At 42.6% G+C, this 22,068-nt stretch overlaps 1 protein-coding gene across 3 annotated transcripts in view; it reads right to left on the bottom strand.

Annotated features, from left to right (window-relative positions):
- STAC (SH3 and cysteine rich domain) overlaps positions 1-22,068 on the bottom strand; it is a 107,051-nt gene that overhangs the window by 62,977 nt on the left and 22,006 nt on the right. For all 3 annotated transcript variants that reach the window (XR_004417860.2, XM_033059202.2, XM_033059191.2), the window contains exon 2: positions 18,406-18,679. Coding sequence is in view for 2 of the 3 variants with exons in the window: in XM_033059202.2 (XP_032915093.1) it covers positions 18,406-18,679 (274 nt within the window). In the remaining variant the exon portion in view is untranslated. The remainder of the gene's footprint in view (positions 1-18,405; positions 18,680-22,068) is intronic.

Genomic DNA, 22,068 nt, shown 5'->3' with positions numbered 1-22,068 from the left:
TAAGGAATGCAAATTACAATCTGCTTGGTACACACGCAAAAAGGGAACCTGTATCATCCTCTTGCCAGCACAGCTATGGCCACAGCGCTGTTGGCTGATGCTTTTTGCCTATTGTTCCAAGTTTCAACATCAGATTAATAATTGGAGAGGGAGAACAAGCCCTGTAGCCTGGAGAAATTTCAAAGAAAACTGCAAATGTTGGTAACAACATGATGTTATGCTGACTGTGTAAACACAACTAACAGTAATTTCACGATTATAAGGCACACTGATTATAAGTCTCACTTCCGGGTGTTGGCAACTTTTTGTTCTTTTGTCCATATATAAGCTGCACCTCATTATAAGCCGCACATTACAATACAGAGTGTGGTAAAAGATATCTATTCTATCACCATCTGTTGAGGATGGGGGCAGTGATCCTTATCTCCACCGCAGATATTCTGCTAATGGGCCGTCCATTGAAACCAGGCAGGGCATTGTTCTTTATCTTTTCACAACTCATCCTTCCTCCAGCAAGTCATTTTCTGATAATGGCCCATTGAGTCCCACCGTGTGACTGATAAAAGTACTTCATCCCACTGGAAGTTGCTCCAACCAGGAGGAAAAGCCCAACATTTCTTACCAAGACAAAAACAGAGGTTTTGGGACACTAAGGGAACCCCTTTCTCCACTGGACTCCAGAGGAAAACCGGATTTCTCCACATCACCACTGGACCTCCGGAGGGAAACTGCACCTTCTACAGGACCACTGGTTCAACTGAACCACATCTGTCACTGCAAGGGGACTGCGGTCCCCATTTAATGAGACTGCTACCAACACCCTGCCTGACAGGGTGTCAGGTTGTACTCTGGCTTTGTCAGGGTTTGGAGTTTGTTTCTTTGTAGTACTGTATTTCTGTTTTAATTTCCCTAGAAAAGAACTGTTATTCCTAATTCCCATATTTTGCCTGAAAGCCCCTTGATTTCAAAATTATAATTATTTGGAGGCAGAGGTTTACATTCTCCATTTCAAAGAGAAGCTCCTGCCTTTCTCAGCAGACACCTGTCCTCCAAACTAGAACAGCAACTTCTCATTCTTTGTCCATATATAAACCGCACCTGATTATAAGCCTCACTTCGGGTTCGAACCAAAATTTTAGTCAAAATAGTGTGGCTTTTAATTGTGAAATTACTATAAATTAGGCACTTACACCAAAGTGGGGTAAAAACCAAAAAGGAGAGGATAAAAACATTCAGGTCTATTAAAGAGAGAAAGAGGAAGGGAAGGAGACCCAGAGCGACTGTCACGTCCAGCTAATCTAGCTATGACCCAACCACAATTTTTTATTAATCCAACTGAGAGGAACATACTGGTCACAAATTGTTGTGATATAAAACTTTCAAAAAGAAATACATATAGAATTACATAATTTCCCTAGCACTTCAACTTCTGCTGTGGGAGGCTGATAAAAATAATGAGTGTCTTGCCACTTTCTCCCTAAATGCATTTACAGTTGTCACCAGAAAACTTCATCCGTGCCAAAATTTATGGGAAATGGAGAAAATAAGCACGCTGGGCAGTATTGCAGCAGTGAAGGGTTTAGGATGTCACCTTAAAAAAGGAAATCCCTGAAATGGGACTGGTGCCTCTGCAGTTATCTCTAAGTCTTTGTGCACTCTGCTCTCATGCCTCCTTCTTAGTTTTTAATTACATTAATTTCATGATTATAAGCCGCACCTGATTATAAGCCGCACTTTTGTTTGAAGCGAGGATCCGCATGCAGCTTTCACAAAGTTGCCAATTAGTAACAGAATCGCAGGATCCCGGGTTTTACTGGCTCAGCTAGGGGCCATGCAGGCTCGGCTTGTCGCTGCCCCGCTGCTGCCAGGGCCGGGTGGGCTCCAACTTGGCTCGGGGTTGCTGCGGGCTTGCACTTACGGGTTGGCAAATTTCCGAACTTCATCCATATATTGGCTGCACCTGATTATAAACCGCACTTCCGGTTTCGGACCAAAATTTAAGTCAAAATGGTGCAGCTTATAATCATGAAATTACTGTCCTTGGTTTTGCATAAAAACTCTGATGCTGAAAGAGATGACTATTTTTAAAAATTCCTCTGTAGCTGCTTCCTGCCCCTGTGGCTGGCTGCTGCTGGACAAGTGCTTCTCCTTCTCATGCTTTATCTCAATCAAGAGCTGTGAGGAGATCAGAAAATGGCATTTTCTCCATGAGACATCCAGGTCTTTAAAGTTAAAAACCTTGAACCTAGTTCATCCAAGCCACTCACTTTGTAAGAATGAGCTGGGAAGTCCTTTTCTCACCCTTCCTTGGCCTCCAGCCTCCCTGAGTGCCTCCTGCCCCCTTGGGAACTATGCCCTGTCCTAATGCCTGGCACCCTTCTGATTATTTTTTTTTTTAACTGATGCTGCCCCATCACTTTCCTAGTGACATTTTACAGAATATAGAGGTGCTGTTCATCAGGTGAGTCATAGACCAAAGCGTGAACACAGATTTTCCCGGCCACCTTAGAGAGCTGAACACTGAAGTCATTGCTGCCTGATATCTGATTGAGAATTCAAATTGATGGACACAGAATTATTCTTTAGTAATGAGATTTAGATTTTTTCTTTATTAAATTGTGGGTTGTATTTTTTACAGTTAAATCTGCCAGTTCAAAATGTACAGGGGGTGTGTTAATTTCATAATTTATACCATTTATTATAATTTTATTATTTATATAATTTATTATAATTTTGAGTGTACTAAATTTATCATTTTTTTTGGATGAGGTACACTGTGCAGGGATGTCCAACAACATGGAGCTAGAGGAGGAACCTCTGAACTTGGGAGCAAGCTGCCAGGTCTTGACCTGGTGCCTTGACTGCCTGAAATGTCCTGTTCCTCTGAGTCCACCTTGTGTCACTCTAAACGGAACAGCATGTGGAGAGAAGCCGGAGCTCGTATATTTACATTATGTAGAGTAGGACTTGATATCCAGTCATGGTACCTATCCTGTTAAATGAATAAATTTAATATTATATGTCACTGGAAGTGTAGGTTCATTCAAGTGCCTACCCCAGTTTCTCCATAACAATATCCAATGTCTAAATACAAGAAAATTTGCCTTGCATGTACGCAGGCCACAAACAATGCATAAAATTAGAACTGGCTTCCTACTGACATAGTTTTCTTTAGAAATGACATGCTGAGAAAAAAAAATGAGGCAGTATTAGGTTTTTCTAAAAGACTGTTATAGAGATGAAAAATATCCCTGCTAAAATAAAGTCTTTTAAAAATTTGACCATAAAAATTTTTTTTCAAAATGCACTTTTCACATATTCAGCAGCTTTGCTATGAAAGTCTGTCCCTGAAAGGAAATATCCACCTCTTCATTTCTTAAAATATCATCTCAGGTTTTTTATCATCTAAATGTTAATTAGGATGCTGGAACGCCATGGTAAATAAACTAACAGCTATTATTGAAAGATAAAGTCCTTGTCCCCTAAACACTAAACATGTTCAATCATTCCTAATGTTCTGTGCTCTGAACAAACTGGAACTGATATGTCAATACCTACTTTTCTAGATAATTTTCAAGATTGATGAGCCTTTACTTATAGGTCTTTGAACTGGGCTGCTTTTCTGAGAAGGAAAATATTTCAGAGAAAATAGTCATAGATTTGCCTGTGGGAGGTGATGGTGTCAGAGCTGAACAGGACAAGGGAACATAAAGAAATTAAGCTTGATGTGTTATGTCAAATGAGGACAAGCAGAGATGAATTGCTGATCTTGGTCTCAGTAGTATTAGTAAACATAGTAAATCTTTTTGAGGTTAAGATGATGAAATTTAGATTTCAAACAAGATCTCCATGTTGACAGGCTCAGGTTTCTTGCACCTGTGTTCTTAGATGTTTTGAAATGAAAAGTCACCAGTTGCATCCTTTTCTTCCTGTGTTTTGAAATGCTTTGAAAAAGCAGCTGAATTTTGTAAGGCTGCTCACATGTGCCAAAACCTTTATCTTCGAAGAGTCTTGTACCATTACAGAGGAGTTGGAAAATAGAAATCAGAAATCTGAACAAAAAACTGTGATGTGAAATGAAGACCAGGACTGTGAGCTTGCTGAAAATACGGGGCAAGAATTACAGAACAAAAGAAGTGTATGCTCAGCAAAGGGATTTAATGTCCTCTCTCCTCTGCTAATAGATTTTTAGCATAGCCTGTTGCTTATGTGGCTCCATCATCATCAATGGGCTTGAAATGAGCGACTGCTATTTGCCAGAAGATCAGGAAAATACAGTAATTTCACGAATACAAGCCGCACCTTTTTGACTAAAATTTTGCTCCCACACTGGAAATGCGGCTAACACTAAGGAACGGCTAATATGTGAATAATTTTCTGACATTTCCAAACCCAGAAGTGGAAACCGAGGTGCCGAGTCGAGCAACCTGCCAGTAAAAGCCGGCCTTTCACGATTGTTACAAATTGTTACTCTGTTGCGCCGCAGGTGGAGCTGGCTCCCTGCAGGCAGTACGGGGGGGGTGGGGGGAGAGGTGGAGGAGCTCCCTCCTTCCCTCCTCTCCTGCAGCCCGGGGGGGGGGGGCCCGTGCTGCCATCCCTGTGGCCTGGGGGGAAGGCGGGGGGCTCCGTGCTGCCATCCCCATGGCCCGTGGGGTAAGCGGGGGGCTCCTGGCCCCGCCTGCCACGGCAGGAGCAGGCAGGCTCCGTCCCCGCCCACCGCTGCGGGTGCCTGCGGGCTCCGTCCCCACCCACCGCCGCCGCTGCGGGAGCGGGGGGGCTCCATCCCCGCCCACCGCCGTGGGTGCTGGCGGGCTCTGTCACTGCCTGCCACCATGGGGCAGTGCCGGGTCGGGGTGAGCAAGCCCAGTGGCAGCAGCGGCTGGCCCTGAGTGGCCCCGCCGAGCGGCCCCACCGAGCTGGGCCCCCGGCCTCATCGGCAGCCCCGAGCATGCCAAGCCTGCACAGCCTTAGCCGAGCCAGTAACCCCCCCGCCATGCCGCGATTCTGTTACTATTTGGCAACTTTGTTGCATGCGGGTCCTTGCTGCGAACGACAGAGCGGCTTATACTCAGGTGTGGCTTATTTATGGACAAAAAATGAAATGTTTGCCAACACCCAGAGATGCGGCTTGTAGTCCATGTGGCTTGTATTCGTCAAATTACTGTAAATTATAATTATAAAATGTCTAGTTAAAAAAAAAAAGCCCCATGATATATATATACATATAGTTGTTCACTGGCCTTCTGATGTTTCAGACTTTCAGAGGGTTTGGGCTCTTTCTTCCTGCAGTAAAAGCACTCCCTCACCAGCGCAAGCTCCCAGTGTTGTTGCACGTCTATGTTAGCACAAACTGACTGGCAGTGCCTGCAGTGGGCCTTGCATGCAAAGTGCTAATGTATGACTTACCAGGACCACAATTCCTCTTCCTCCCTCCTTTTTCCATTTTACAGTAGCTAGTGAGGAAGATAGGAAATGGAGCAAAGAAGATAACTACAAGTGGATAAAGTCTAGTACTTGGTCAGGATTTGGCCACACTTGCAGATTTCCATTGCAAAGCCATTTCTTTCCTTGGACCACACATAGCTAAGGAGGATCACCAGAAGCTACAGGTGTAATTGACAGCATGATTTGCTTGGACTGGAGGGAATTCAGGGCACCACCATAAGTAACTGGGTAGTTTTGGTGGTATCAGTTTTTAGGGTAGTTATTTCTACAGTTAGTCACATTAGTCACAATGTGCTTCTATCTTTCAGAATTTTACAATCACATTTTATAGTGAAATCTGTTTCAGTTTCTTTTCCATGTGGAAAATATACAACCACAGAATCAATTAGTTTGAGAAAAACCTCTGAGATCATCAATCCAACCCATGACCTAACACAACCTTGTCAACCAGACCATGGCACTGAATGCTGCATCCAGTCTTTCCTTAAGCTCCAGGAACTGTGACTCCACCACTTCCCTGGGCAGCTCTTTCCAATATCTGTTCCTGTTTTCTGTAAATTCTTCCTGATTTCCAACCAATGGAAAAATATTCAAATGAAACCTTTCACACCAAATGCAGATTGGGGGTGGGGTAGGGTGGGGATGTGTTAATTTTTTTTCCAGAAATAGTTACCAATTTCAGTGAAATCCACAGGTTGAGCAGAAAAAGCACTTAATTTACAACTGGCATCTGGTCAAAGAGGTAATCTCAGTGTTCACTGTTATAATCCGAGAGAATTCTTTACTAGACACATTGCAGTGCTGGCATAAAACACACCTACACTTCCATGTGGCACCAATTACTAATTAAATTAATAAGAAAAACTTATGTCAAGTGATTGTACAGTTTATGTAGTTCAGCAAAGCAAAAAGAACATTACCTGCCCAGGGGTCAATCTTGACAGTGAAAAAACATGGGGACATTAAGCTGAAATTTCACTCTATTTCTAAATACTTAAGTCATTAATCAAAATCACCACAAATCCACTTTTTAAGATTTTGTCTATCCACATGAATAATTAAATGCATCATTTATAAACTGTCCATATTTAGACAGTATTTGCATTACCTGACTTCACCATGGATTCCAGTAGGAACAAACCATGCTAACACAAGCCATAGATTTTCTCATTTACACATGCGCTTTGCACCAGCATGGCTACATGGTTTGTTGTTCAAAACCCTTAATTAACATCAATCATAACTGTGCTGCCACTATCAGGAGTAGGGAAACCCACAGGGGCAGCACAAGGCTTGACAATCTGTCAGTTATACAGTGTATAAAACCATAACATATAACAAAAGTCCAGCAAAAAGCAGATAATTGTGTCAGAAGGTACTGCACAGAGCTGAATGTCAATACAGATATTAAGACTTATGAGCTGTCATAGGCAAAGAGCAGCTGAAATTGTGAACAGCAGCAAGCAGCAGGTAACTGCTGTGTAAGGTCATGGGTAATTGTATGAAATGGAACCCCTGAACTCTCAGACAGGAGGAGGCTGCTACTTACAAGCTGCAACCCCTATTAGCTGCTGGAAATGTTGTAACACTCTGACTAAACAAAAGCAGTGTATCCCAAATCCTCCAATTAATAAAGAGACAGGAGACCAGAAGAGCACATTCAGTCATGGACATCAATGCCAGGGGATGCCCAGGGACTGTGCCTGAGATGGGCAATTTCAAGCCACATCACAGCAGGAATAAAAAATTACTTGCTGTCCAATGTCACTGGTAGTGATCCCTTCATGCAGGGAAGGGGAGACTTAGGGAATGAAAGGCTGGTGGGGAGGAAAGAAGTTAGCATGAGAAAAAATAAATAGGGCAAAATCTGTAATGTCATTGTTTCTTCAATAAAACCTGGTATCCAGATGCTCTCCACATTGGAATTTTTTACTGTGTAATAAACACTGTAAGACAGACAGCATCTCACCTTGCCACTGCAAACAGATGTTATATCCTGATACATTTCATTACTTGACACATAGCAGTACTGGCCTTAGCACACCTATAGGTACACTTCCATGTGGCACCAATTACTAATTAAATGAATAGGAGAAATTTCTGTCCAATGATGGATACGGACAACTCCCTGCATGTTATAAAGGAAACTACCAGGAAACCACAATTTTCAATTACATGTCATTTTCAACTGAGCATGTCTTCAGAATTAAAAGTCAGGACCCATGTGTTTGCAGCATCTTTCTGTGTACAAGATAAACTTACATCAAAGAGGAGAACAGTTCCAGATTGTGTATACCTGGAAAACTAAAATTTCAACAGTTCAGAGAAGAGCACTGTTGGTTGCAGTAGCTTGCATTCATATTACCAAAGCAGAAAAACATGCAATGATCCATGCGAGCCACAAGGATCACTGCTCTCTGAGACATCCTTCTATACTAAGGGCAACAAGCAAATGTAAGCAGGCACTTTACATGATGGCAGTGTGCTATTTCTCACAAAAGCATTTCTGTTAAGTGCCTCATTTTAAGATTTCTGCAACTCAGAGCAAGGTAAAGCTTCTAATAATTTTGCTTCTAGATAATGTTTTTTTCAGCTATTCAGCATTGTAATTATCCACCTAACAGTCACACTCTGGTAGATAAGGACTCTAAAAAGAAAAAATAATGCTTTTACAAGAAGGTCAGCTTTAAAGAAGATGCAGTTAATTTGCTTATCTGTAGACGTATCACATGTGAGCTCTGGAAAAGTACGTAGCAGTACGTAAAAACTCCACTTGCATTCTGCTTCATCCCTTGGCCTTTAAAAAACCTTGAGTTTGCCATTATATTCCTCACTAGAGCTGGTACCAGGAGCAATGGTACCAAGAGCCTACTCACTACTAAGTAGGGTATTCGGTGGTTTTTAATGTAATTTTTGATTAAAAATCACCATGGCTAACATAATATTAAAATATTAATTGTAGATGTTCTATAAATGCTTATTGTTTTCCATCTAATTAAACAGCAAATGTTGATCAACATTTTTAAAGTCTCTTTTGACTGAAGATTAACTGCAGTTTCATATTAATAGCAATTTTCCCCAAATTAAAGTGAGCTTGAAAATTATCTAGCAACAAATGTGAAACATGTCTGATGCTGTTCAAGGACAAATTAGAATTTAAAATATATTTCCACCCTCTTTTCTCAACTAAGCACTTCCTGACTATCCAATTTCCTGATAACATTCTTTCCTTATCTCAGAGGAGGAAACCCTCACAGAGGATTAACGAACTAAATATTTTCTTTTCAATATTTGCTTTAAAGTATGTTTAACTCTTTAACAAAGAAAAATAATAATTTAATGCAGGGAGAATGTATGGCTCCCTGTAGCTTTTCTACAAATGTGGGAGCTGTATGAATTGGATACTTTATGCCATGTTTATCAAAAAATAAGAGTAGAAGTAGATGGAACACACCTATACTGCACATACCATATGTGCTTCTATGCCTTTACTTCTGTTTATTCCCACTTTATTTATTTTAATAGACAAACTATCCACTGTTAGAAAATTTTGGAGAGATTATATTACCTATACCTGACTGGTCTATAACTAGCAGTCAAATGCATATTGTACATTTTAGGTAAATTAGTACTTCAGATTTCCATAATGCTTTTGTTTGGTCCTTCTTACAGGGCTCCGCTCAGAAATGGGAAGGTCTCTGCTTATGGAGAGTTATTAACTCAAGATAGAGATTGTAGGATTAAGTCAGGTTCAATTTCAATCTAATAGAGTAAAATTATTATTTTACGCCAATTTTTAGCAAATGTGTGTTAACAAAATACAATGGTTTTGTTTGCCCTAAATTTTACCGCAGCAGAGAGAGATGACTCAAGTGTCTCACCCACGCTGACTCTGAAAAGTGCTAGAAGATTTAAGCGCCCTGAGCCATTAATTGTCGCCAACTGAAGCAAAGTGTCCTAAATCCAGGAGTAAATTTATTGGAGGGAAGAAGGAGGTAGAGGCAGGGATTGTAGATCATTTAGTAATATATGGGATAGCACATGGTACCAGTTATTGAAAAGGTTACATGATGGCCTGTTTTCAATGAATCACAGCATGACTGGGTTTGGAAATGACATCTGGAGATCACCTAGTCCCATCTGCTGCTAATTAGGCCCTACTAGAGCAGGTTGTACAGGATAATGGCTAGATGGGCCTTGAATATCTCTGTAACATGAAAACCCACAACCTCTCTGGACAACCTCGTCCAGTGCTTTGTAACTCTCGTAGTAAATAAGTTCTTTCTCATTTTCAGACGAGTCTTCCTGTTTCAGTTTGTGCCTGTTGTCCCTTGTTCTCTCCCAGGGCACCACTGAGCCTGGCTCCATCCTCTTGCAAATCCCCTTTCAGGTACTTATGGACAGTGATGCGATCCCTTCCCAGTTGTCTTTACTCCAGGCTGAGCAACCACAGCTCCCTTTGCCTGTCCTCTAAGTGAGGTGCTCCAGGCCCCCCAAATCATCTTTGTAGCCCTCCACTGGACCTGCTCCAGGAGCTCCATGTATCTCTTGCCCAGGGAGCCCAGAACTGGACACAGCACTCCAGATGAGGCCTCAACAGGGCTGAGTAGAGTGGCAGGATCACCTCCCTCAGTCTGCTGGCAAAGCTTTTCCTAATGCACTCCAGGATACCATTGGCCCTCTTGGCCACAAGAACACTACTGGCTCTTGGAACTCGTTGTCCGCTAGGACCCGCAGAGCTGCTTTCAGACGGGTTAGATCCCAGCCTGTATTGGTGCCTGGGATCATTCCTACCCTGGTGCAGGACCCTGCATTTGCCTCTGTTGAATTGCTGGAGCTTCCCCCCCATACAACCCTCCAGGCTGTCCAGGTCTCACTGGATGTCAGCACAGGACTCTGGGGCCACTCCTCCTGGTTTTGTAATGTCAATGAACTTGCTGAGGATGCATCCATCCCTTCATCCAGGTCATTGAAGAATGTGTTGCACAAAACTGGACCTGGTACCAACCCCTGGGGAACATCACTAGCAATGAACCTCCAACCAGAGGTCTCTACCATTCTATCAGTTCTTAATCCATATTATTGCCCACTCATCCAACATCTCCTGAGTGTGCCTACAAGGATGTTATGGGAGACAGTGTGAAAAGCCTTGCTAAAGTCAAGGCAGTCAACATCCACCACTCCTCCCCTCATCTACCCAGCCAGTCATGAAGGCTTTCAGATTGGTCCGGCATGATTTCATGATTTTTCCTCACAAATGAAAAAAAAAGGAGTCTGGATTCAGTTGCTCTTGAAAGCTTCTTTCCATAGGAAAACTCTTAATAATAAACAACATAAATTTATTCTATAATAGTAATAGTGTCTCTCGAAAAAAATGTGGGAAGGCTTGGCTGTGACTACACAAGCCTTGCTCCAGGGGTATGTCCGCATCGCTGGAAACACTTTACCCTTTTCTACAGGGTAGAACACTTCATCCTGTTCTGATGAAGTGGTGACATGGATCTCTTCTCTCAAGGTCATCTGTGTTGGAGATGCTAGAGAGACTAGGAAAAGTGGAGGGCAGGACTGAATGAATAACATTACTTGTTCCTTCGTCGTACAAGATAATTAAAAATGCCTTTTTGGGTTTTGTTTTTTCCAAGATCTCTGTCTAAAGAGTCTTCCAAACTACTATAGCCTTGGAAAAAGTCAGGAGTACTTCCAGCAGTACTTCTACTTTGTCTTGCTGCCAAGAAGTGGTGATCAATCTGTGACTGTTTACTGCACCTTTGTTTACTTGGATAATGTTGGATACAGGCAGGTTTGGACCAAACCAGAATGCCTGCTTCATGAAATGAGGCAGCAAGCTTAAAAAAGTCAAGCATATTTTTTAAGAGAGAGCTGATCAGACTGGATGCAGAAAGCACTGTGTCATAGTTCCTGTGAAATTCTTCTATATTTAATAAACATCCACATAAATTACAGTTATATAAACACTTCCTCTAACCATGGAGTTTTTCCAGTACTTATGAGTTGCAGTTACTGATAGTCTAAGAGAAGAGTTCAAATGCAGGATGTAAGAGAAAAGGGGAAACATAGTTTCAGTCTAGACCTCTTTCTTTCCTTATTACTGCATTTGAAAAACTTGGTCAGTTTATCAACTTGGATCCTAAATTTCTGAACGATTTTGCAACATAATTTTGGCGATAAAAGCAGTTGAAAGTTCTAGCATTCACAACTGCAGTGAAATAAAGAAATACAGGTTGCTTTTAAAAGATGAAGTGAGAAAGAATTATTAATGGTACTTTTTTGGCTGTCTGAACTTTCAGAATGACTGACTAAACCACAAAAGGAAGGAGTCAATTCTGAAGGGATAACACAATTTCACTGCTTAAGCACTATTGATTAATACACTGAAAGGAAGCTATTGCTACAGCTATATTTTGGTTTTATTTTTTTTACTTGTTTATTTGTTTTCCACAGGTTTCTCTATCTGCAGTCTGGTTAGTTCCCGAGAAGACAGGTACGGAGTTATTTACCTCTAGAGCTGCAAAGGTCCAGAGAATCTGCATCCAAACCAGAAACCCAGTTGCCCTGAGAATATCTGTAAGTGCATATATCTCAGCTACCTAAGCCAGGGGTGGCATGACCTAGAAGAACATTACTGGACATTGCAGACCATGGGTTTTTCTGGTCCTCCTGCAAGTTTGTTCCAGGCAAACTTCTAATGGGTTCTAACAGGTATGCAAAAAACCCATGGGTGTATGATTAAAATTCTGTGCCATAGTTTAAGTTAAGAATGGAGTGAAACAGTTAAGTAGGCTTGGAAAACACAAAGAAAGATACAATATAAACCAGAAGATATTTCTTTAAAACACAGCATTGAAAGATTGACTTTAAAGTAATGTACAGTAGTTTCACGAATACAAGCCGCACGGAGTATAAGCCGCACTTCCGGTGCGTCGACAAAGTTGCTGTCTTTGTCAATAAATAAGCCACACCCTGAATATTAGCCGCACTTTCGTTCGTAGTGAGAATCCGTGCGCAGCTTTCACAAATTGGCCAATTAGTAACAGGATCGCGGCATAGTGGGGTTTACTGGCTCGGGGCGGGGCCAGGCAGGCTCGGCCCGCTCATGGTTGCCGATGGGGGCGGGTGGCCCAGCTCAGCGTCACGGCTCGGCGGGGCGGGCCGGGTGGTGCTGCCGCCGCCGGGCTCGCTGTCCCCCCTCTCGCGTCAGCACCGCTCCGCGCCGCGTTTGCTCGCCCAGCTGGCAGGGCTACCGCCGCTGCCGGGCTCGCCGGCTGCCCCGCGCCGTGTTTGCTCGCCAGGCCGGCAGGGCTGCCGCCGCTGCCAGGCTCGCTGGCCCCCCTCTCCCGTCAGCACAGCCCCGCTGCCACGTTTGCTCGCCCTGCCGGCGGGGCAGCCGCCGCCGCCGCTGCCAGGCACGCTGGCTGCCCCGCGCCGTGTTTGCTCGCCCAACCAGTAGGGCTGCCGCCGCCGCCAGGCTCGCCAGCCGCGCCGTGCCGCGTTTGCTCGCCAGGCCGGCAGGGCTGCCGTCGCTGCCGGGCTCGCTGGCCCCCCTCTCCCGTCAGCACCGCCCCGCTGCCGCGTTTGCTCGCCAGGCCGGCAGGGCTTCCGCCACCACCGGGCTCGCCGGCCGCCCCGCACCGCGTTTACTTGCCCTGCCGGTGGGGCTGCCGCCGCCGCCAGGCTCGCCGGCCGCCCCGTGCCGTGTTTGCTCTCCAGGCCGGCAGGGCTGCCGCCGCTGCCAGGCTCGCTGGCCCCCCTCTCCCATCAGCACCGCCCCGCTGCCGCGTTTGCTCGCCAGGCCCACAGGGCTGCCGCCGCTGCCAGGCTCGCTGGTCGCCCTCTCCCGTCAGCACCGCCTTGCGCCGCGTTTGCTCGCCAGGCCGGCAGGGCTGCCGTCGCTGCCGGGCTCGCTGGCCCCCCTCTCCCGTCAGCACCGCCCCGCTGCTGCGTTTGCTCGCCAGGCCGGCAGGGCTTCCGCCACCACCGGGCTCGCCGGCCGCCCCGCACCGCGTTTGCTTGCCCTGCCGGCAGGGCTGCCGCCGCTGCCAGGCTCGCCCTGGCCACCCCGCGCCACGTTTGCTCGCCCTGGTCGGCACTGCAGGCCCCCGCACCGCCGGGCTCCCCCACGCTGCTGGCCCCGATTCTGCTGGGCTTCCCACGCTGCCAGGCAGCCCCACCCGCCGGGTTTCCTGCTTCTGCCATGCTCCCCTGCACTGCTAGCCCCAGTTCTCCCGGGCTCCCCCGCCCTGCTGGCTCAGGCTCAGCCGCCCGCCCCCCACACTGCTGGCCCCGCCTCTGCCAGGCTTTCCCACCTCTGCCGGGGCCGGCCGGGCTCCAGCTTGGCTTGGGGCTGCCGCGGGCTCTCACTTCCATGTTGGCAGCTTTTAGAATATTGTTCATATATTAGCCGCCCCCGAATATTGGCCGCACTTCCGGGTTTCCACCAAAATTTTGGTCAAATTGGTGTGGCTTGTATTCGTGAAATTACTGTATTTTTTAAAGCAAAGTGCCTTTTTTTCTGCATTACGTATATTTGACTTAGATGGGAATACATTAATTGCATGTAATATGCTTGGAATATGTGGAAAATAACATTTTTTTCCATGTGAAACAGCACAGAAAATGATCTGTAAATGAGTAAAATGTTAAGAATTCTACAGAAGAAGGTTTTTCTTTAAAAGTACACAGTATTTTTCAACTATGGAATCATGTTTTCTTCAACAGTGAAGTGTCACAGAGATGATTGATGACACACCAACAACAGAAGAAGAGCAAGAACTTGCTTCTGATCAGCATAGTTTCAGACTGTAATCTGATGTAACAGTAATTTAATAGTATTTATTTTTGCCAGGTGGTTTTGCCTCCCTTAATTTGCCATTGCCAAAGCTTACCATGTTCTTGCTAAACACAGAAAATGTAGATAACATGATGCAAACTTGCAGGTATCTGACTTGGTTTTCTTTTCACTGCGATGTAAAATAAAAAAACCCAAAAAACAGTGTCTCCTAAATTATGATCTAATAATACGTTCCACAAGGCACTTTGATTTTCAAAATTTTCCCTTGCTGGGTTAGGTATTAAAATAATGATAAATACTACTACTAAACCCAGCAAATTAATGGCTTTCTAAGAGACATACTGTAAGAGGATGTTCAAGGGTGGATGTGTTTAGGAAAATATGTAGGCCTCCATGGAGCTGAAACCTCAGTCTTAAGCTAACCAATTCTAGGCACTCACAGTGCCAAAACAGTGAGTGGGAGAAAGGAGTGAAGAGTCTGCTCCAACACACCATTGATTCGCTCTGAAATTTTGTGAATTATTACTGTTGAATTCATTATTAGAAATTATTGTTTTATTGGAGAATTAGATGCTGTAAGAAGGCCCCATTAATGTAAAATGGATTCTGCATGCACTCTTCAAAGCTCCCTCAAATGTGAAATTTCTTCCATTATTTCATTTGACAGAAAATTACTCCTTCTGTATCAAATTTTTCTTCTGTTTACTGGGGTGGAATTTGAGTCCCAGTCTAGTACAATTAGTAGGAACTCTCTGACTCCTGCCTTTAAAGTGAGGTATGAAGCACACTTTTAATACTCTTTTTTCTTTTTTGAAATCAAATCAATAAACAGATTTTCTTTTGAATATGTTGCATTGCACTCTGGGATGCATGTAAAACATTTGAAAGAGTAAGTTTACTGATATATATTTATATATATACTGATTATGATGCCTTGGGATTTAGCTTTTTTATTTTTCTGATTTTCTTGGTGTGTAACTCTGAAACTTTCGTATTAGGTGTTAGCAAGTTCTCTTCACAGGGTAGTTAGAAAAAACAATTCCTTCCCAGCTGGAGAATCAAGGACAACCATTACCACAAAAGCATAAACAATGGCAAATGGAAGGGGGCAAGTCAGGGGGTTGAGACTTCATAACCTGAAGCTGTTAGACAATTGCCCCCAATATGTAGATGAACCACTGCATCCCAAAGGCAATATTTGGCTCATAGTGCCCAGGAATCAAAGAGAGATCATGCATGTATTTTTTTCTAGTAAGATAATGTTCCAAGTTCATTAATTTTGCTGTGAAAAGAGCATCACAGGAAACCTCCTGCCTCTGCTCCATGTGTCCTGTTCACTTTAAAACTACAAACAGATTCTGCCACATGAGTGAGACTGAAGCAGTCACTGCACATTCATGCTGTGCACTGTTCATTACGCTGCTGTGTACCAAACAGAGCTGCTTAGTTCATAGATCAGAGTGCCATTTAAGGTGAACATGGAATCATTCTTGGTGGCAAAATTAAAACCATCTAAAGTCAAGACACAATTTTCCTGGAATCTTTCCTCCAGTCTTCAAAGCATGTATCTGTCTTCGTCTTTATTCTCATCAATGAGGAATTTAAAGTCATAGACTCATGACTCTTAAGTGTAGCTGCCTGTGAAAAATGCAGAGAGGACAAATAGGCGCCACTTTTCAAGCATAAATTCAGAGTCCCTTAAGAGAAATGAGGTTTTTTCAGTCTCTCTTTGGGAGTAGGCTTAACAGAGTTTCCTGAAAGCTGCCTGTTTTACCGCTCTATTCCTATAATCCACAGCTGCACAATCTGTATAGATTAATTGAACGGCAAACGATAACATTGAAATCTACCATGCTGCTTAAAGTACAATACAGCAAAACTGAATGTAAGTTTTGAAGTTTTGATCATGACTGAAGTAATGATCAGAGAGAGAAGATGGTAGGAATAGGGAAGATGTTTGTCCATGAAAATCAGGGCATCTATACTCTAAGGCATCTTAAGGTAAAACTCTTAACATCTTTTCTGCCTTACCTCCAAACAAAGATGAGGTGGAGGAGGTCAGAGCAATTCACCTGACTCAGACTGCTACCAGACAAAATAGGTGACATAGGTTTCTTCAGCAATTATAAAAGGCTTCTTTAGCTAATGAAGTGGCTAAGACACAGAACAGAAAAACAAAGCCCTCAGGAGAGAGAACAGAAAAAAGTTCAGAAAGCACAGGGGGTTAAAGTGAATGTTCTGAAGCTTAGAGCTGTGCTTCAGGACTTTCCTATTCCAGGAGGACACAGATTGCCCAGCAAAGGAGAAGGACAGGAGTGTTTATGAACTGGATTTACTCTCTGAAAAGTTTGCTGCCAGCAATAATCTGTCATGAGCAGCAGTATTCTGGAACACTGCTGCTGAGTCATGCAGATTTGTGATGATATTTATGCCCATAAAAGCTGCCAGAAGTTCAAGGAACTTATATTTGCAGTATACATTTGTGAAAGTAAGCTTTGATAGAACATCCATCTACATTACTGAAGGAGACAAATTCTGGGTCTTTTCCCATATATAAAGTTATTTCAATTAACTGCTCTTCCAGACTTCCTGTCACTTCCTGGACTGTGAACTTCCCTGATACTGATACTTTACTGCTTCTCTCTTTAATTTATTTTATCACTTCAAGTAGAAAGAAACCTTAGAAGACTGGAAAGTGACACCAAAAAATTGTGATTAAAATTCCTTAGTTTCCTTGGATTCAGTACAGCTGTGGTGAAGTGAGAATATAAGTTAATTTACGGAGGCAAGATTGTCTTGCATCAATTTTAATGTTCTGTAGACAGCTGCCTTTTCCAAAGACCACAGATTCCTCACACAAGTGGGAAGCACTGAGCACCCTCATTTGAAAAATGTTGATCAGTCCTATCAGCATCTTTAAAGAAATTACCATACAGTTATCTAAAAGGCAGTAACTTTCATGCCAAGGGAGATAAGTTTCTGACAGTAAGCTATACAAATTACAGACAATATTTTGACCTCAAAGACCTATACTATTTCTACATGAAGCTAAATCAGTGCATAACTCCTTGTCCTGCCTAAAAGCTTGGAAATTGTATCTCTCACTTTCACATTGGTAAATTGCCACTCAATTTACTCTTGCTCTACTGTGCTGGGACAAGTAGATGGTAAGTAAGCAGGAAGACCAAATCATGTGCACAACACTAGTCACAAGGACATGAATTTCCAGGACCAGATTTCTGAATAGCAACTCCTGCAACTTGCCGCTGTGGTGGCCAAGCAGGTTCTAAACCTCCAGGCACTTGCACTTCTCTCTTGACCTCTCCTTGCAAAGCCCCCACGGATGATCTGCATGAAGGTTGGCTTTTTAGGTCTTCACACTGCACTGAAAATTACTGCACACTAGAGACTGTAACAAAATTATCTCCTGTCTGTCAGTCAGTCAGTCCCTGGCCACAGTTTACATACTCATGGACACCTTCAGAGAGCAGACAGGCCTATCTTTTAAAGGTATAAAGTTAGAGTGAGATTTTTGCATAGAAGGGATCAGGTAGAAGAAGCCCAAGAAAGTCTGCAGTGTAAATTCAGCTGTTATATTTAGTTTTTGACCTGGTCTCCCAAAATATTCGTCCTACTCATACCTGCAGATAAGAGTTTACCATCCAGCACATGCTACTGCTTGTCCCTCAAGTGACTTGTGAGGCAGCTGGGGGAGGTCGGTATGGTCACCGCAGTGAAAGGGAATTGAGGGTGATGCTGGGTGTGAGGGCAGACATGAGGAGAAAGTGAGCTAAAATTACTGCTGTGGAAAAGAGTGAGGATAGTGGACACATTTGCAATATGGATTTCTGCTGCTTCTAGTGTAGCATACAACTTGTGCTTGGTGCTCAGTATAATCTGAATGACAGAAGAGTTTGATTCCAGCTGAATCCCTCAGCGGTAACTTGTGATAACAATATGTGTCTAAAAAGCAAGACATCTGTCAACAAATGTAGAAATTCTGTTAGCCTGTGGCAGATATGACACAAATCCACAGTGTCTCTGCATGAATATTCTCAAGGAGATATCTGGGCTCACAGAAGATAGAGAAAGGTCATCCTGCAAGTTCTATCATGGACACACAATGAGATTTTAAATAAAATGTTTCTTACCAACAATCATATGGTTGCAGACATCACAGAAGGTTGGTTTTTTGAAGATGTGCTCCTGGAAGATGTGAGTCTTGTTTTCTGGCAGCTGTTGGGCTCTGGTGAGTGAAGATGCCTGGCTCTCTGAGTTGGGGAATTCCCCAGTGCTTGTGCTCACCTCAGGCATCAAGTCTACTTGTAGTTTCACATCACTATTAGTCCTCTGGAAGAAATTGTCTGCACTTTTACTCCTCAAGCTTTTTGTCTTGAAGGAAAGGGATCGTTTCAGTTTCTGAAGCTGCAACAAATAAACCAGTTATAATTACTATTTTTTTCTACTCTCTCTAAAAGCAATTTAAGGCTCCTGATTTTGGAGTGTGTTGCTACCAAGTGAACCTCGGAGCTTCTGTCAGACCTTGAACACCTGAACAATAAAACTGATTTTAAATTTAATTCAACATTTTCTAGGCAAAGAAAACAGATCCAAATCAGAAAACAACCAACCCTACATATGTTTTCTTATGAACAATAAACTTGATAGTCCTAACGAATGCTTCTTTTGGTCTTTATTTGCAGGTACGACAGTAAAGAAGTATTGCTGCAAGTTGTAGGCATTGGAGAATACACCCTTTGTATTCAAGCATGAGGGAACTTAAAACATTCAGCCTCTAAAAATACTTAATCATTCTGTAAAACCATTACAGAAATATCTGTTAAATGGTGGTACATGACAAGCGAATTCAGTAAATATATTTGATATATACTTAAATTTCTTGAATTTGGCTAAAAGAGATGATGTTTTAGATTATATATATATGATTAGCTTTGACTAAGAAATTCTACTTTTATTTATCTTTTTAAGGACAGAAGCCTTATCAGCAGTAAGAATGCAATTAGTAGGCCAGTTGATATTTAATCCATTAATTAATACTAGTTAACACACATTCACTTGTGTTCCTGTATGTTGTATTGCATGTTGATTGTCAGACTATCAAGCACCACAATAAGACATTACTAAATTAGAGTTGTTAACTCAAAGTCTTTATCTGTAAATGCTATTGTGCAATATCAGCCATCCTCTCATTTTTCATATTTTGTATAAGGCTGAGATGGGTACTGGATGAAGCATGGAAATGATTAGGAAATTAGTCATACGAATTTGTGGCTTTGTCAGCTCCAACATCCCACAACAAGAGGTCAGGTAAAATGAAAGCCAGCTCTGAGTCGGTTTTGTGTTTGCCCTCTGTGAAGTGCAATAATTCTGTATTACCTTTCACTCAGCATTATTCAAATCACTTCAAAATAATTTCAATCACCGCTGCTATTCTCTGGGTGACTGTGATGTAACAACTGAAATTTTCCATGCTGCTTATGCTGTCTGTGGTAACCAGCAGGAATGGTTTATATTAGAAACTGTTTATGTTAGAAGCAATGATTTTTTGGAATCATAATTCACACTAATATAAAGGGAGGGAGTTTACATGCTTTCCCAAAAAAAGCATAGAACTGGTACATCACACTGACTTAGTAACTTCAGAGTGCTTGCTCTCCTTAGATTCTGTTCCTGATCCATCCATTTTCTTTATGATGTGGTTGTCAGCACGCTGGTGGAGAGGAAAGTCAAGACACTCTAGAGGGATGCTTCTCTTCCACCTTCAGAAACCAGCAGCTTGTTCCTGGGGAGACACTAGCTCTCAACCCAATGTTTCACAATAAAACCACAGAGTCAAATAAATGGACAAGGAGCTGCTGTTCTTGGGTTCAGTTAACACTGTTTAGGTTTGCTACATGGAAGCAAACTGCATTCTACTTCCTGAGCTGTTCCTCCACAGTGGCTTTGGGAGCAGGGAGGCATCAGAACCTGGGGCCTATCCCACATGCACCTCTCCCACCTGCGACTCACTCTGGGTTCAGGGGAGGAGCCCTGGATCCAAAGGAAATACCTATTTTCAAGACACTTTCAGTCTCTAGGGGAATGTGAAAATAAGAGCGATTAAGTAATTAAATGCCGGCTATGAGGTAAGTGTAGTTTATGGTTTCTGATGCTCTTTCCACTGAAGCATAAACCACAGACTGATTGAGCCTAAAATTCACTGTCAACTGCATCATCAGAATGTGAGATCTTCCCTCTTCCTCTTGGATGTTAAGTTACCATCTCTTGAACTCACTGAGGTTATTCAGTTCTGAGATTATTTCATCTCCCCAGTGACAGCCAGGAACTCAGCAATAATTCACCTCCTTGCTCCTGAAACATTTCTCACTGAAGTCAGATCTAATTGGTGTAGCAAAACACAGAGAATTACAACACCACAAAGTGACTGAAATGCCATCCATTATTGATTTGCCATCTATTTCTACAGTACCATATGAAGATAACTAAATTTCAAGATGCTGTTCCTGCTAGAGAAGGAAACCTAAGCTGTGCAATATAGTATTTGTTTTATCGTAAAACAACAGTCCTGCTAGTTTGGACAACGCATACAGTACATTTTAAGAGGCTTTGCATTTACTATCCTTATCCCATTTTCCTGTGCACAGCCATTTAGGAGTTGAGGGGTTTACCAGCAGCTTTTCCTCCCCCAAGCAGAAAAGTCAAGTTTTCCAAAGAAGAGTATTTCAGCATTCAGGCTATACCTGCCCAAACTTATGGATAAACACTATATTTGCATATTATTTGCAATATTATTTGCATATTCTGTGCATTCCCTCCCAGAATATTCAGAAGGCACACACCCAAGAATGGGTTGAGCGAGTTACCTTCACATATTTGGCAAGCATCTCTGTACAAGCTGATAGTCCTTTCTGAAATTCACTGAGAACCATCCTGTGTTCATGTGGTTTAATAATTCCCAGACAAGATGGGCATCCTTGTAATTTGCCAAATACAGATTCTATGCCCATTTGCATTCAAACTTGAAGACACCTACAGGTTTGGCTTGCACTGCATACCTAAAACACCAGTGGAAGTCTGGGACTATTAAATCCCAAATAGGTTATATGTGTAGAGAAGTGGCTCTGAGACAATGAAAAGTATCAACAAAATTTAGCATTTGCATAGCTAATTACACACTTTTACTTTTAAAAATACCTCTCAGATCAGCAGGTTTTATGCTCTTCATGCGTAAGAGAGAGTATACAGGGCCACAGAAGGTTGGCATCAGGTTTTAAAATCAGATCCAACTTTCCTTTCTCATATTAGGCTAATGAGACAAATTGAAATAGGGCAATGGTATGTGATTGTTTACTTAGGAAAAGTTGGCCCAAGCAAGGTTGTTATACATACAGTATAAACTACAAAACTATAAAAGCTTAAATAATTATTAGACTGCAGTTGAGTAAGCATAATTTCCCTTACTTAAACATCACCACTTCCTCATTTTGAAATTTTCTGTGGATTATCCCCATTCTTTTATTGCAAGATTTCAACTGTAATTAAATACAGGCATGTAATATATATCTGATTTTGGTCTGCTGTAAACTGAGTTAATACACTTGTGATGCCACAGCTGCTGTAACATTCACCTGAGGTGGGAATCAAATCTTTCAATAGAGAGGAATGTATGCAAATTTTATTAGTTATACTTTATTTCTGTAGACTGAATGAGTCCAAAGTTAAACGTTATGAAGAAGCACTACAAACTTTGGGAAAAAATCCTGCAGCTAGGGCTGTTCTACACTCAATACTTA

The sequence above is a fragment of the Catharus ustulatus genome, chromosome 1 (assembly GCF_009819885.2).
Source record: "Catharus ustulatus isolate bCatUst1 chromosome 1, bCatUst1.pri.v2, whole genome shotgun sequence".
Lineage (NCBI taxonomy): Eukaryota > Metazoa > Chordata > Aves > Passeriformes > Turdidae > Catharus > Catharus ustulatus.
Note: the sequence above shows the minus strand (reverse complement) of the source record. Positions and strands in the feature narration are given on the sequence as shown.